General features: G+C 44.4%; 1 protein-coding gene across 3 annotated transcripts in view; it reads left to right on the forward strand.

Annotated features, from left to right (window-relative positions):
* The window catches only part of LOC128754176 (axin-1-like), a 19358-nt gene extending 5096 nt beyond the window's left edge, over positions 1-14262 (forward strand). For 2 of the 3 annotated variants that reach the window (XM_053856609.1, XM_053856610.1), the window contains 13 exons: positions 1-27; positions 5087-5771; positions 7682-7875; positions 8001-8153; positions 8342-8476; positions 8549-8645; positions 8711-8848; positions 9010-9403; positions 9622-9799; positions 9885-10058; positions 10187-10489; positions 10879-11028; positions 11809-14262. The exon at positions 1-27 is cut by the window's left edge. In XM_053856609.1, coding sequence (XP_053712584.1) covers positions 5157-5771; positions 7682-7875; positions 8001-8153; positions 8342-8476; positions 8549-8645; positions 8711-8848; positions 9010-9403; positions 9622-9799; positions 9885-10058; positions 10187-10489; positions 10879-11028; positions 11809-11935 — 2658 coding nt within the window. In that variant the 5' untranslated portion in view covers positions 1-27; positions 5087-5156 and the 3' untranslated portion in view covers positions 11936-14262. Of the gene's footprint in view, positions 28-1512; positions 1954-5086; positions 5772-7681; positions 7876-8000; positions 8154-8341; positions 8477-8548; positions 8646-8710; positions 8849-9009; positions 9404-9621; positions 9800-9884; positions 10059-10186; positions 10490-10878; positions 11029-11808 lie in introns of those variants that run through there. The other variant, XM_053856608.1, reaches the window with a different exon arrangement.
* The last annotated feature ends 422 nt before the right edge of the window (positions 14263-14684 follow it).

The raw sequence follows: 14684 nt of genomic DNA on the forward strand, positions 1-14684 counted from the left end.
GGACAACATGACATCAACACCTTAAAGGTAAGAAACGAAGATTCCATTGACTTTTTCTGCCACTAAGGACTGGACTTAATTTCGCCTATGTCTTCACCACGATGGCGTGTTACTCATTGATTCCATGAAATTTGATGCGCATCAACGTCTAACGTCTCTTCTACTCTATTTATTAAAATATATTTTCCAGTTTACAATAATAATAATAATAATAATAATAATGTTATTATTATTAATAATAATAATAAATTTGTATTATTATGATTATTATTATGATTATTTTTAGGTCCGAATTTTAATTACCACTCACAAGAGACTCATTTCTCTTAAAGACCAATAATATGAATTGTTTGTTTTAAACAAAATCATTTGTCAGCCATTTTTAATCATTTTTGTGTCGGAAGAAACAGCGTCGACTTGAGTCAGTTACTCGATTACGAGCCACTCCAAAGTCATTCTGGAAGAATATTGGTGATAACACGCAGCAGATCAAATAAGAAAAGCCTTGGTGGGTGAGGCGCGTCGATTGCATGAGGATTCATTCTTCATCTCAATGGTAATGACAGCAATATGCTTCTTAAATCAACACTGCGCTGTACAGGTTGTGTGCGTAGGCTGGTCAAGTCAGAATTTCAGTCCACATTTATCTGACTTTCCCACATATTTGTCTTCTTAAACATGATGTTGGCCCTAGTTAGAGTTTCCCATTGAATCCTGTGGAAGAATCCTGTGGAGCACTGCAGCCCCATAGCAACAAGGTTGCAGGTTCTGGAGCAAATCTGAATCTGTTTTTTTCTTAATCTGAATGTGAGGCGTTTTCTATGTTCTTCCCGTGCTTGTGTGGGTTTCTTCTCAAAAACATACGGTTAATACATGACTGTAAATCAGTGGTGGGATATGACTTGTCCTGCGGCCCACATTATACTGTACACTGTGACTGAGGTGAGAGGGGTCGTCGGAAGAATCTTCAATGTAAAACACGTTAAAATGTGTTTTTGGTTGCACATTTCGCAGGTCAAGGAACAGGGAATTTAGCTTTAACAATGTATATTAGTAATAGAATAGGAAACAAAAATAAAGAACTAAAATAAATAATGATATTTATTTTAATTCAAATGATTGGTGAAAAAAATGAAGGGAAAAAAATCAACCATTTCTTTTGTACTTGACCTGTGTAGCTGCAGGCGCAGGCCAGGCTTTGCCCACCTCTGCTGTAAATTGTCCGTAAGTGTGAGTTGACTATCAAAATAGTCGGTATATACGTGACCAGTCACATCACTTGCACTTGCCACTCGTAGCTGGGATAGGCCCTGCCCCCTACCAAACATAGTGATGAAATGTGTGAGCAATTCCCCCTGTTATTTTTGTTGTATTGTTTCATCTTGTTTCATCCGTAATACAGCTTCATGAGGCCGTGGTTAAATCGTGTGACGATTGATTCCAGTCTGAAGCATCGCTGGTTTCAGAGGGGTTGGTTCTGTGCCCTCCACGTCTTGGTCCATAGGTGTGTGAGTGTGTCCCCTGTGATTCACTGGCAAGCTGCCCAGGGTGTCCCGGACCTCCACCCCTGTATGGCTGGGACAGACCCACCACCACCAAAAAGGATGAATGAGTTTCAATTTATTACCAAGTATTGCAACATCCACAGCAGGCCCAGCCTTTATGGGCCATTGGACGAACAGGAGGGTTTTATTAAAACACATTTATCTGCCAAAAAGGGAGACCATTTAAAGTGGTGCCAGTGGAGGGTGGGAGCCTGGAGGGGGCGCGCTTGCACGGCTCCACTCGCCTTGTATTCTTGCTCTAGAGCAGGCACCATGGGGAGCTAGGAGCGAGCCTGTTTTCTCTTCAACTCCAGCCGAGAAACGACATCCTTATGCCGCCTTTCGGAGCACAAAGTTCTCGCCGGTGTCCCCAATGCTGTGGATCACGGGGAGCGGGCTTCCAGAGACGGTAGGAGCGCATTTGTTGAGCCAAACACGGGACGTGAACGCACCTCTGGAAGCTAGCGAGCTAACACAAACTAGCCAGCGAAGGAGGGACTGGAAAACGTGCCGTCGCTGTCCTTGTTTTGCGTGTTGTTTGAGCGGGTAACGCGGAGGCGCTTGCTGGCTCTCATAGAAGCGGGTGGTGTAGAAGCTCGCGCCGTACCCGGAGTGTTTCCAAAGTTGCCCGGTGTGGAAGTGTTTTTGTGCGCAGGCCTCTTGTGTGGTTGTAGAGTTGCAGTGTGTTCCCATCCCCCATAGTCTTTGCAGGCCAAGATGAATGAGATTCTCACTTCAAAGCGCTGGCACTGCTCCTGCCACCGCGACCAGGCCAACTCTCGCACTTTCCTGCTCGACAATCGCGACTTTTCCTGGAATTTGCGTCAACTATCGTCAAGTTTTGGCCTTGTTTTCTTAGCTGGTAGCCCTCCGAGCTAAGTCTGGGCTCGAGCCTTCGACCTAAACTCAGCAGTGAACTTGAAATTTCAAGTGTTTCTCTCGCACCGTTGGTTCACTTTTCCCGGACTCGTCTGTCACCTCGGGACTCTTCCAGTCTGAATGCAACAACATGAAAACTGTGCACTTCATATGATATGACGGGTCTGTCGCGCCTCTCTTTTTAACACGTTAAATTAAAAACCATGACAAAATCAACGGATAGTTGAAAAAGTACTCTGAAAACGGTCAGAAAGCGAAGATCTTGACAGGTATCAGAGGGCTTAGTTGACTAATCGATTCGTCGATAAGTTCGTGGCAGCGAACTGTTCAAACCACTTTTTGAGCAATTAAAGCGATCGGTTTCAAAACACCAGTATAAATGTTTGCTATTTACGTGTGTGATGAGTCACATGTTCGACAACTCTCACACTGACAAGTTGACTGTCAGTATGGTTGGAATCTATGACAATTTATGTAGTTTTGTTTTTTTTTTTTTTACAACAGAATCACACAAGTTTGTCCGTCACCTCATAGTCACTAAGTTCACTGATCGATACGTTAGTTGGTGGATGAGATTCGTTGGTTTCACTACTGCAGACAGTATAGCACTGTTGTCTTATTTGACTTCAACTGCTGTTGATATTAATTTGCTTGACTAGCGTACTGTTGAACTCTCAATTCTGTCGTTGATTTGTGTCGGATTTCAGAGATATTCTTTCTTCCATAACAGGTGAGTTAAATCTGGTCATTATAATTGGTAAATTGAAGATGTTGAATAGGGTTCAATGCTCATGTCATCAGGATTTTCTTTGGTGCAGATGATGTGTTACTGTTGGTGCCGTGAAAACACTGCCTTCCATACTACCTGGAAGGAGCTGAGCTAAAAGGCAAAGCCCACAACTCTCCTGATAAGCTATGTTGGTGGTAAGAATAGAGACTGTGGATTAGGGATGGGCGATAACTTCTCCTACACGATATCCCGCCAAACACAATATCCACGATGACAATTCTGCATCTCACGATAAATTTGATAAACACACGGCTCACTGGCTGCATTGGACCTGCACACGTGAACATGACGACACCGTGACGGCGCCGCGCTCTCCTGCTCTGCGGCGCTTGACAGCCGACACCGGCATGTGACAGTTGTGGAGAGTGAGGTGGACTTTGGTTCACCATGGTAGTTTTATACTTATTTTTAATCCAGGGAACCTTTGATCATGACACTGGTCGATTCTGAGTCTCTGGATCCCTGTTTCTTTGATGAGATGGTGTGGTCCTCATAGGTTCTCTGACGCGCTCGTCTGCCTTGGTTCTCATAAACACATGCAGCTCTCCCGCTGCCAAGGTGAAAACACTTGGATATTGGCGGCGGCGTCCTCTTCCACGTCCCCATTAGGCTTCACTGATGGAGGACACACTCTCACAGGCAGCGCTAATGCTACGACCTAGCATCAGTTAGGGACCATCAACAAATTCTAAAGCCTCAAAGTATGAGTGACATCTTCAATAAGGCCATGGAAAACAAGCATTTTAGGAGAGAGAATTGTGGAAAGGTTTTTCATCACTCAAGACAAAGGACTGACAGTTTGAGAGTAGAATCTGACTAAATGATCATTTCCTCACCTGATTTCTAATGTTTCTTCAGCAGCATCTAGGAACTGTGTCCAGCCTGCTTCATAGTTCAAGTCAACTGTTCAGAGACATGAGATACAGCAGACAGACGGCTCCATTTAACCCCTAAATAAAGCTGGCAGAGCAGCCTGTCAGACACCAGCGGCTTCTACCAGAGACCTGAAACATTGAGTTTCTCATCTCTGCACTGAGTTCACTGTTCTATTGAAACATCAACAAATCACGATGTTGGAGACAAACTCCGCTAATACGTTTCATCATGAAACAGTTTCAAGAGAGACTGTAGTGTCCAACACATGGAAAAGAATGAAAACAGATTTATCGTGATAACTTGTTTTGGTCCATATCGCCCATCACTACTGTGGATACTTGGGAGTTTAAAATATGGAGAGGAGCTCAGTAGTCTGTGAGAGACTCTGTGGAAGAGACGCCAGTTGAGGTGCTGCTGGCTGGCTCTCTTCCTAATGAGATGCTCTGGGCACCCTCTGCTGGGGGGAGGCCCCAGGGCGGACCCAGGACCTGCGGGGTAGATTAGATTATCTCAAATATGACTCGGGATTGTCTTCCTCGATGGCAATTCTGTTGTGTGTTTTTGGAGAACATGGCTGTGCAGAGCTGGATCAGACTCAGAACTGATCATTTATTTCAGTTTGTGTGGCATATTGTTTATCTGAATCTATCATGGAATGTGTGCAGTTATCATGATGTTTTACTGAAAATCTGAGCCACAAAGGCTTGTGTGTTACGTCAAGAGTCAACACCAACATGGAATTCAAATCAGGCTGGTCTCTATGTTAAGACTTTATTTGTACGTACGTGGAATAATCCAACACAGAATTACAGCCTTTTTCTCGTTTTGGGTTCGAGTTGTGCAAATGTTTTCGTGTCGTACTTTTTTATGAGGTAGTCCTTGCATGTCAATCTTGACTATGACTCTGATGATTCTGATTTCTACAGCTCTCAAAAATGTTGTTTGTGCCTCAAAATAGCAAGAGTGTTCATGTTTTTTTTGTTCTTTTCTATTGCAGGGTGAATTGTTTCTCTGCAAAATTTGTGCCCGAGGCGAGAGTCTGACCTCTGCCTTGTGCGACCAGAGACATGAGTGTAGTCAGAGACTTGCATGGGTACAGGGGCGGTGGCGGGGTTGTGACCTCGCTTGGCAGCCCCGCCCATTTCACAGAGGATGCTCCACGGCCGCCTGTACCTGGTGAGGAGGGATCGGACGTGGACCCTCCGGGTCAGTCGGCCAACACCCGTCCAAACTCTTTTTCCCAAACCCATGGCTTCCCTCTGCTGTCCTTATCCTCCAAAATGGGAGATGCATCAAGCTATACGCCCTCATCTTCATCGGCCACCCCACGTCGTCCCGACCTGGACTTGGGTTACGAACCGGAGGGCTCAGCGTCTCCGACTCCACCGTACCTGAAGTGGGCCGAGTCGCTCCACTCTCTTCTAGACGACCAGGAAGGGATCCAGCTGTTCAGAAATTTCCTGTGCCAGGAAGGTTGCGCGGACCTCCTGGACTTCTGGTTCGCTTGCTCTGGCTTCAGGAAGACCAGCCAGGAGAAGAGGACCAAGCTGGCCAAGGCCATCTACAGGAAGTACATCGTGGACGGAGGTGGGATCGTCTCAAAGCAGATCAAACCAGCTACCAAGAGCTTCATCCGAGACTGTGTGGGACGACCGCATCCGGACCCTGCCATGTTTGAACAGGTGAGAGAAGCTGTGAGATGCAGCATAAACATTATATATTAGAGGGAAAAAGGTCTTTGTAAAAAGTGACTGGAATTGAAACAATTGGTGAGCTGGAAACCAAGAGTCGTGATGGTGCTCAGCACTATTTTAAAGTCTATACTTGTCACAGTCGATTGTGGTTGAGCTACAGGATTAAGCCAAAGTCCTCTGTAGCCTGAAGCATCCCTTCAAGTTGACGCTTGGCCCTGCACTTTTTCAGGCATTTCTTTTAGCTCAAAACCTATAAGATGTCACCATGTGGAAAAGATCTAACTGTTTAGTTTCATACTTTTACCTCGTATCTCTGAGATTGTGCCCTCACTTGATGTCCGGCCTATAGCCATGTCTGCCATCCTTTGACTGACTTTGCATGTCACATTGGGAACAGAGGGAAGTCTCAACAAAGACAAGTTTGTCTGCTGCTTTATACAAGCCGCTATCTGGATCTCAGGACTTTATCCTCCCTGGTGGCTTGGTTTGAGGCCTGAAAAAGACTTTGTTGTCATCGATTAATTTTTTTTTTCCCTGTCAAAAAAAGGTCTAATAACAGAGAAGTGAGTCACTTGAATTCATTGTTAAAAATCGGAACAATATGTGCGCGAAATGCTGAAGTGGCGTCCAACATTACCTTGGAAGAGGATGTGTGCTCGTAAAGCAGCTGGTTTATTGAAAGCAAATGTGAAGCTTCTAATCCGTTCTTTTGTGCGAGATACTGTTTTAAATCATTTTTCTGAAGGATCCAAACTTTTAAAGTTGAAAGTCTGTGCTCTGATATCGTGGATGGCTTTCATCAGCTCATCCATCTGCCGTCCAGATTCTGCTCGCTGCCCTCACTCGAGGGGTTGCGAGATTTTTGAAGATTCTCTGCCGAATGTTGGAATTACAGATTCATGTGGATCGACTTTATGCTGGTTGTTAAAACTTTCCATTTACCAGTTGTTGTGAATACAGTGTCTCTGTTTTTTCTTGAAACTGTGATGAATAAATAACTTCATGTGCTAGTAGTTAGAATCAGCAATTTGGTTTCATACCAACTATATTCCATTTTCTTTCTCTGTGTTGGAATTACTTCACATTATCGAATGAACGTTCCATTTCTTAGTTGTTTTTTTCGACTAGATACAACCAGAATAAAGCCAAAGCTACATTTTGTATAGCGCAGTCACTTTTTTCAGATTTGAAGGACATAAATTCCTATTTACAAATCTTTTGTCTCCTGCAAAATTCTGCACATTTATTTTTGGAGTGTGAAATTACTAATTAATATGATAGCTGTTGTGATTTTTTTAATGGTGTCACCAGCTGTCATGTATCCAAGCATTAGGTTTTTGGAGTGAAGACAAGAGTTTAGTGATAATGAACTTTAACAATGAAATTGGAATGTGTTTGTTTTATTATGTTTGACCAATACAAACCTTCTTTTTTGGTACTTTAATTTTTTATAAAATGTATTAAATAAAAAAAGAGCTCAACAAAATATTGTCAGAAACATCACTTGAATTTTTAAGTATATTTGAACCATGTTCTAATTGTGTTAGCCCAGAAGCATTTATGGTAAACAAAACCTGTTTCTCATTACATTTGAATTGCATTTAAATGCAATAACAAATTTGTGTCAACATCCTCATAATGTGCAGAAAGTTCTATCTTGCCCTCAATGGTTGTTTACGTCTCATTGAAACAAAGGCGGTGCCGAAGGCCTTGCGGTTAATTTTCCAAATAAGATCAACGACTGTTGACCGTTACACCTCAGCTCTGGAGGGCGGAGTTATCTTGTGATGAAGTCAAGGGTTAATGACTCTTTGTATCGCAAATAAGTGTTCAGTCCCAGAGTTAGACTGCTGTTCTCTGAAAGGAACCATGACTCTCTTCCCGGATGTGTGTACCAGGCCCAGACGGAAATCCAGGCCATGATGGAGGAGAATACCTATCCTTTATTCCTGAAGTCAGATCTCTACCTGGAGTACACACGGACAGGAGGAGAAAGCCCCAAGCCCAACCCTAGTGACCAGAGCCCTTCATCGGGTCCCTCAAAGCCTGGACCTGGGTATCTGCCCACACTGGCTGAAGATGAGGAGTGGAGGTGAGTTTTTCCATGTTCCTGTGATACCATGAGCTTTAATGTGACTTTTTTTAAGGTGCATTAACACCTTTATTTTTAAGGCTATAAGTATTCAGTTTAAAAAAAAGTGTCTGGAATCATCTTAGGTGTGGAGGAGGAACAAGGGAAGTGGAGCAGGAGAAAGCAGACGAGGATTGCAGTGACACACCAGTCGGCCGTCTGACTCACAGTCTGCTGATGCAAACGGTTCCACAGCGAACTGCGTCCAGCAGGAGGCGGCCGGACAGCCGAGAGTACAGGTGTGTTCGCAAACGTGCTCTGCTCCTTATCCAAATATTTGTCTGGTTTTAGCTTCCAATATTGTGCTTTTCATCGTAGTGTTTTGCAGTCGTAGTGTGTGCATGCTGTAAGAATATCAGTCTGGATTCTTAGTTTGCCAAATGTTTTGGATTATGCAGTTGTGTAATGCCGTCTTCTTTTTCCCCAGACCCTGGAAGGAACCGGTGAACCCATACTACGCTAACATGGGCTACGCTCGTGCTCCCGCCACCAGCGCCAACGACAGCGAGCAGCAGAGCATGTCCAGTGATGCAGACACCATGTCATTGACTGATAGCAGCGTGTAGGTTTACCACTTGATGCTTGTTTCTCCAGAGGGCGGCGCTGTTAATCTGACTCACTTCCTTTGTTGCAGAGATGGTATTCCTCCTTATAGATATCGGAAGCAACATCGAAAAGAGATGCAAGAAAGTGCCAAAGCTAACGGACGTGTGCCCCTACCTCATATACCTGTAGGTGGAGTGTCTCAGGGTCACCAGTTTGTGTGCAGGTCATAACCGTGCTGGTGTCTCTGCAGCGCACGTATCGCATGCCAAAGGACATTCATGTGGAGCCCGAGAGGTTTGCAGCGGAGCTGATCAGCAGGCTGGAGACCGTTCTCAGAGAGCGGGAGGCTCAGGAACGGCTGGAGGAGCGGCTGAAAAGAGTTCGACTGGTGAGTGAGCTGACTCGGGTGAAGCTTGCTGACACTGCAAACCAGTTCACATTTGTTTTAAAGGTGTGAGGTGCCCTTTTAATTGAAAACACAAAAATCACTGCCTCCTGCTTCAGTATTTTTTTCACAGCTCTCCATATGTTTTCATATTTCTTCATCAGGAAGAGGAAGGAGATGATGCTGACGTCTCTGTGACGACATCGATGTCCTCTCACAGTCTGGCCCTGCCCCTCCCCTCCTCCTTCCCCCCTCTCTACGGGGCTCATTATTCAGAGACCACTGCGAACTCTGCATCAGTGACCACCTACGGAGGTCTTGTTGCCATGGTGGATTCCCTCGACGACGACCCGGAATCAATATTAGATGAGCACGTGCAGCGCGTGATGAAAACGCCGGGCTGCCAGTCGCCCGGGGCAGTCAACAGCACCTTAGGAGGAGGCGGTCGCCACACTCCTCCCAAATCCTCGCGGTCGCCTGACGGTGGGATCACACAGCCTCACCACGCCTTGCACAGAGGGACTGGCCATGTTCCTCTTCCTCCAGCCGGTGTCAGAGGTAGCAGCACCTCACTCAGTGTTGAGATCTGTTTGACCCTCTCTGCTTTACTTCTAACCCCACACCCCACCAACCCTTCCCTCTTCCTTTCATTATTACTCTGCCGAGTCTGTGTGCATTTCCATTTTGTTGCGCTAACACCTGAGTAATTGGACATGATGTGGTGTTGGTTGCTTTTGTGTCGGTCTTCTTGATGAAAGAATATTCCCGTGGCTCAGGTGTGCACCACCACAAACCCTTGTACCACCACAGAGGAAGGGAAGGGCAGGAAGATCCAGGGTCCAGGTCTCAGCCCAACTTCCTTTGGAACGGAGAGCCTACCAGTCAGTACCCTGGGAGGAGTAGGAACTACGCAGATGGAGCTGGTTCCAGCACACTCGAGGGAATGGGCTACAGGTTTGTTCAGCAAGTTGTCGTGTATTTGGTGACTCGCTAAACAGGGGACGACGGTTTTACCCACCACTTCCTGTTGACTTTACAGCAGTAAAGGAAGCACGCTTACGAGGCGAGGCAAGAAGACGGCCGAGACACCCAGTAAAGGGGACGAGTGTGGAAGAGTTCTGGAAGCCCCAGTGCCAATGGAGGACCTGGAAAGGAACCAGAAGATCTTGCAATGGATGATGGATGGAGACAGACAAAGAAAGAGCTCCCATGGGTGAGTCTTCACGAGTGTTGCTGATGTAAGATGTTGAACACAAGACACTTCAAGTTGACAGTTGCAGTCTTGCTTCAGTTTAAAGGTTGACACTATGCTCTCTGACATACCTCCTCTTGGTATTTCAGCGGCAGCACCAGCAGCTCCAGGAGAACCGGCCCCAGCAGCGAGTCGCCACGACCCACTTCGGTGGAGCGACCGGGCGCCGTCCACCCCTGGGTGTCCGCTCAGCTGCGCAACAACCCCTCATCTGTCACCGCAGCCATGCCCTCCCTCCCATCCTCCACCCAGGTACAGCCCTCGCACCCCTTCATCCAGGACCCCGCCATGCCCCCCAACCCTGCTCCCAACCCACTCACCCAGCTGGAGGAGGCTAGGAGGCGGTTAGAGGAGGAGAGGAGGAGAGCAGCACTGCAGCAAGCTAAGCAGAGGTGGGTGACAACTGTTCACTTCACTTCCATTAGATTATCTTGCCACTTGTATGTATCCACATTTCAAACCGCAAAACATGTGACAACAGTTCCTCAATATCTTGATGTTTAAAGCAGTCTGCAGTAGCACTTGGTGATCTGAACTTTCTTCACTGTAAGAGGAGTGTTAGCGGGGTGGACAGAATCACTGACACAAATTCTAGACTGCAGATCAAATTGGGACATTACAGTCAAGGTATTCAAATGTATGTGTGTTAGGTCTAAAAGGCTGTTGTATTTTCCATAAAGTTGCTGATGCGTCGCCCCAAGATATTCTACCTGCTGCTTATTGCTGTCATGCACGTTGTGAGTTTTGGGTTGGTGACATGAACCTATTCTCTTCTCGCCAGGCACAAGCCTGGTAAGCGCATCCAGTGTGAGAACATGACGGTCGCCTACTACTTCTGTGGAGAGCCGATTCCATACCGAACATCAGTCAAAGGCCGTGTGGTGACTTTGGGCCAGTTCAAGGAGCTGCTTACCAAAAAGGGCCAGTACAGGTGAGAGAACGCTGACGGAGACCCTGACTTACGCAGGTCCACCTGCTAATCCATCACACTTTTCCTGTCGTCTGTGGTGTCTGTCCTCAAATCTTCTTGAATTTGAGTCAGACTCTCTCAAATATGATGCTACAATTCACAGAAAACATCAAGGATTACACAACACTAAAGTAAGGTGTCAAGAGTACACAGTGTGTGAGTCGCCTAATGGGGTCTTTACTCTCAATTCCTGACTTGTTGGCTTCTACCTACTGTCATGACTGCAGTGGAAGATGAACATTATTTGTATTTTTTTTGTCTGTTTGTTTGGATTGGAGAAATGAAAACAAATGACTCCCAGAAGTGCTGTACAACGTCGGTGGCATTTAGAGGAACATTTAAGGACACAAGCCGCACTATTTTATTAAGACATCACAGCAAGGTGCCAGGAACATGGACAAGCTGCAGCTCCCCGACTGAAATTTACCCAACAGATCTAATAGTTTTGGAAAGAAACTTGTCCTTCTGTATAATAGTAGTAATGAAGCTAATACTAGTCATAATCTGTGTAATGACTAAATCGTATTCAGTTTTGTTTTGTTTTTTTGTGCTAAAAATGCTTTCTGTACCAAGAGAAATTTTGGTTTAGATTCCAGATAAGATCGAGGAATATAAATATTCACCTCTGACACTCAAAATGTCTGGGGGGAGCAGGTTATACTGGAATAAGGGGATCTGAATCATGTGTTATATAACATGCAGTAGCTAAAGGTTTTGTCCGTCAACTTCTGCTCCATTCAGGTTCTACTTCAAGAAAGTGAGCGACGAGTTCGACTGTGGTGTTGTTTTCGAGGAGGTCCGTGACGATGACGCCATCTTGCCCATCTTCGAGGAGAAGATCATCGGAAAGGTGGAGAAGGTTGACTGAATTTTCAAACGTGTTTATGCGGGGAACAGAGAATGATCAAGTGAAGGATGAGTGGGCGAACAAGGTTCGAATGGAAACTCGAGCGAAAGCAAGTAGCGAGATGGAAGAAGCCAAGTTTGACGGAAGGTAGATTGAGCTGCATGATAGAAGCTCACGGATGTGGTCGTTGTTTTTAGTGCGTATCTGGAAATATTTGCCTGGATCAAACACACACACACAACGCAAAAACGAAAATCGCCAGATCAAACAGGATTGAAGAAAAGGGACGCAAATATTCACACGCGTCCTGGTGGATCAAAACCAGATTGTCTTCCACTGCGCGGGATGGAAACGGGTGAGAGACGGACAGAAGTCTTCCGCTCCTGCTCTCGAGGAGTTCTGTCCTCCGCAGACCATAATGATGCTGCTACATTACCACGAAAAACTGTTACCGGTGCTTGGGACAAGGAGAAAGCTGTTTAAATCAGATTTGCTGCCTTTTGCTGCCTCTGCTCCTCATACCGGCGGCAAGAGGAGAGAGCAGGGGATTCTGGGACGCGGACCCTCGCAGAGAAGCTGTCCCTCGATTCCTAGATGTCATGTAGTGTTCTCAACCTCCAGACCACAGTTCTCTACATTACTTGTTTACCAAAGCTACGTATTTTTGATAAGTATCACAGCTACTTTTTATTTTGGATGTAAAGGCAGGTACTATTTGCTTATTAACACAGGCTAGTTCATATCTCGACGTAAATGTTGTTGTGTTTGATGAAGTTTGTCATTTCAGGACCTTGTTTTTTTTTTGTTTTTTTTTTCCCCTCATCAGTCCCATTTCTGTACCGTTTACCTCAAGTCTGCATTTCCTGGGCTGGACTTTTTCCTCATACATGTCTGGCAGACTGCTGGAGAGCGTTTTTATGTTCACTTATCCAAGTCGCTTCACTTGTCTCTCCGTAAAGGTGCCTGTTTTCCTGCCTGGCTAGTGCCATTTCCAATATTTATTGAGGTGTTTTGTTGTGAGAGTGAAAGCCCATGCAGTGTGTACCCAAACCAGCCAAAGAGCATATCATGTAAGCCTTCACGTGTGTGAGCAAAAAAACAGTTGTCAAATTTCTCCGTTTTTATTTTATTTTTTTTTAATGAAGCCGGCGGGAACTAAGCATAACTGCTATTAATGCTTTTGTGTTTTGCCTTTACAGTCCTTAAATGTCATGTCTCCGGTGATGCAAAAATACAACTACGTTTTCGGGATCTTAAATCTCTAGATGGTGAATTTTGTATAGTGTTCATAAACACTTTATACATGTCCTGAAGTGACTCTAGATGAATGTAATTCAAAACAAACATGGAATATAGTTGCGTTAACACGCCACATGCGTTCACATTGTTCAAGTGATGGCGATAGAGAGGTATGGAGCTGCCATTCAATTATTTTTGTCGTCTCTGATGAATACGCTTAAATATAAAAATTGAATATTTAAAAAGGAAATGTAATCCCAAAACAAGAATAGATCCACTCACTATAAAGCAGTAAATATGTGGAAGCCCACTGAGTGTCGGAGTTGATGTCAAGCTTTATTTTGAACGTGTTTTTAAGGATGAGTCGGTGTCCATGCCCATTACATTTTACTGCAGACCGTTGTCACATCATATTGCAGTTGTGAATCTTTATGGTTTAACTGCCTGTAGCTTTCAGAATCTGTGGGGAAACAGACCTGTGAAATCACTGAAACTATATTTCTTGTTTGAGGAAGAGAAGCTCTGTGTTTGGTTAGCGGTGGATCGTATTGAATGTTTTCATCATGAGGCTGGAATGTTCTACTTCAAACCCACATTATGCCTTCAATATAAAATTATGTATTTGTTTATAAGAAAAATGTAATTTTAATAATCAGCATCATGTGCTTATGAGGAATGTTTTCCCAAATTAGTTATTTAGTTGTTTTTTTTTTGTTTGTTTTTTTTACGCTCTGCAAGCGGCAGAACGAGTGGTAATTCTCTAACAAATGCAAATTTGCTTTGTCAATTTGGTGTGAAACACAGTGCCTTTATCCTTTTTAAAAATATGTTTATTGAACCAGTCTATGCTTTTTATGTTTTTATTTTCAGTCCAGTTTTCTCAGCTGCCTGCATTCTAGCTCACCTGGGTTCTGATCAGTTCTCTACTGTAAATATGTACATTACCATTTCATACATGTTCAGACTTACAACACACGGTCATGGTGTTTTTTTTTTTTGTTTTTTTTTTCTCAACGTAAAACACCAAGACGTCACTGTGCTGTTCCACTTGTACATTTCTTTTCAAAAGGTACTTCATAATAAAGATGTCAAATAAACAAGTGATGTCTGGTTTTCCCTCATTTTTACTTCTGTCCGTACAAGTCTTTATGGATCATAGATATTCCAGAAAAAAAGAGGAAGGCGACCAATGAGGTTTGTGGATGAGGGGAACATGAATAGGTGAAATGGCAACAGAGGACGGTCAAGCTGGGGAAAATGCCAAAATAAAAAGTGTTGTGTACTTCGATACCTACTACAATAGTCTTGTATGTAATGTTCTTTTTAAACAGAATTCTCTTTAAAGGGCTTTCACCATTAAAAAAAGGACGGTTCTCCACTCTGCTCCTTTTCAGTCTCTGTGAAGTGTAAGAAGAAATATTGACTGTTACATTGTCTGTAATGTAACAATGAAGTAGCCATGTTATATAATGCACCTCCAAATGTCATATAATTTGTCATGTGAGCCATTTATAAATGATCTTAAACACCA

The sequence above is a fragment of the Synchiropus splendidus genome, chromosome 2, assembly GCF_027744825.2.
Source record: "Synchiropus splendidus isolate RoL2022-P1 chromosome 2, RoL_Sspl_1.0, whole genome shotgun sequence".
Lineage (NCBI taxonomy): Eukaryota > Metazoa > Chordata > Actinopteri > Syngnathiformes > Callionymidae > Synchiropus > Synchiropus splendidus.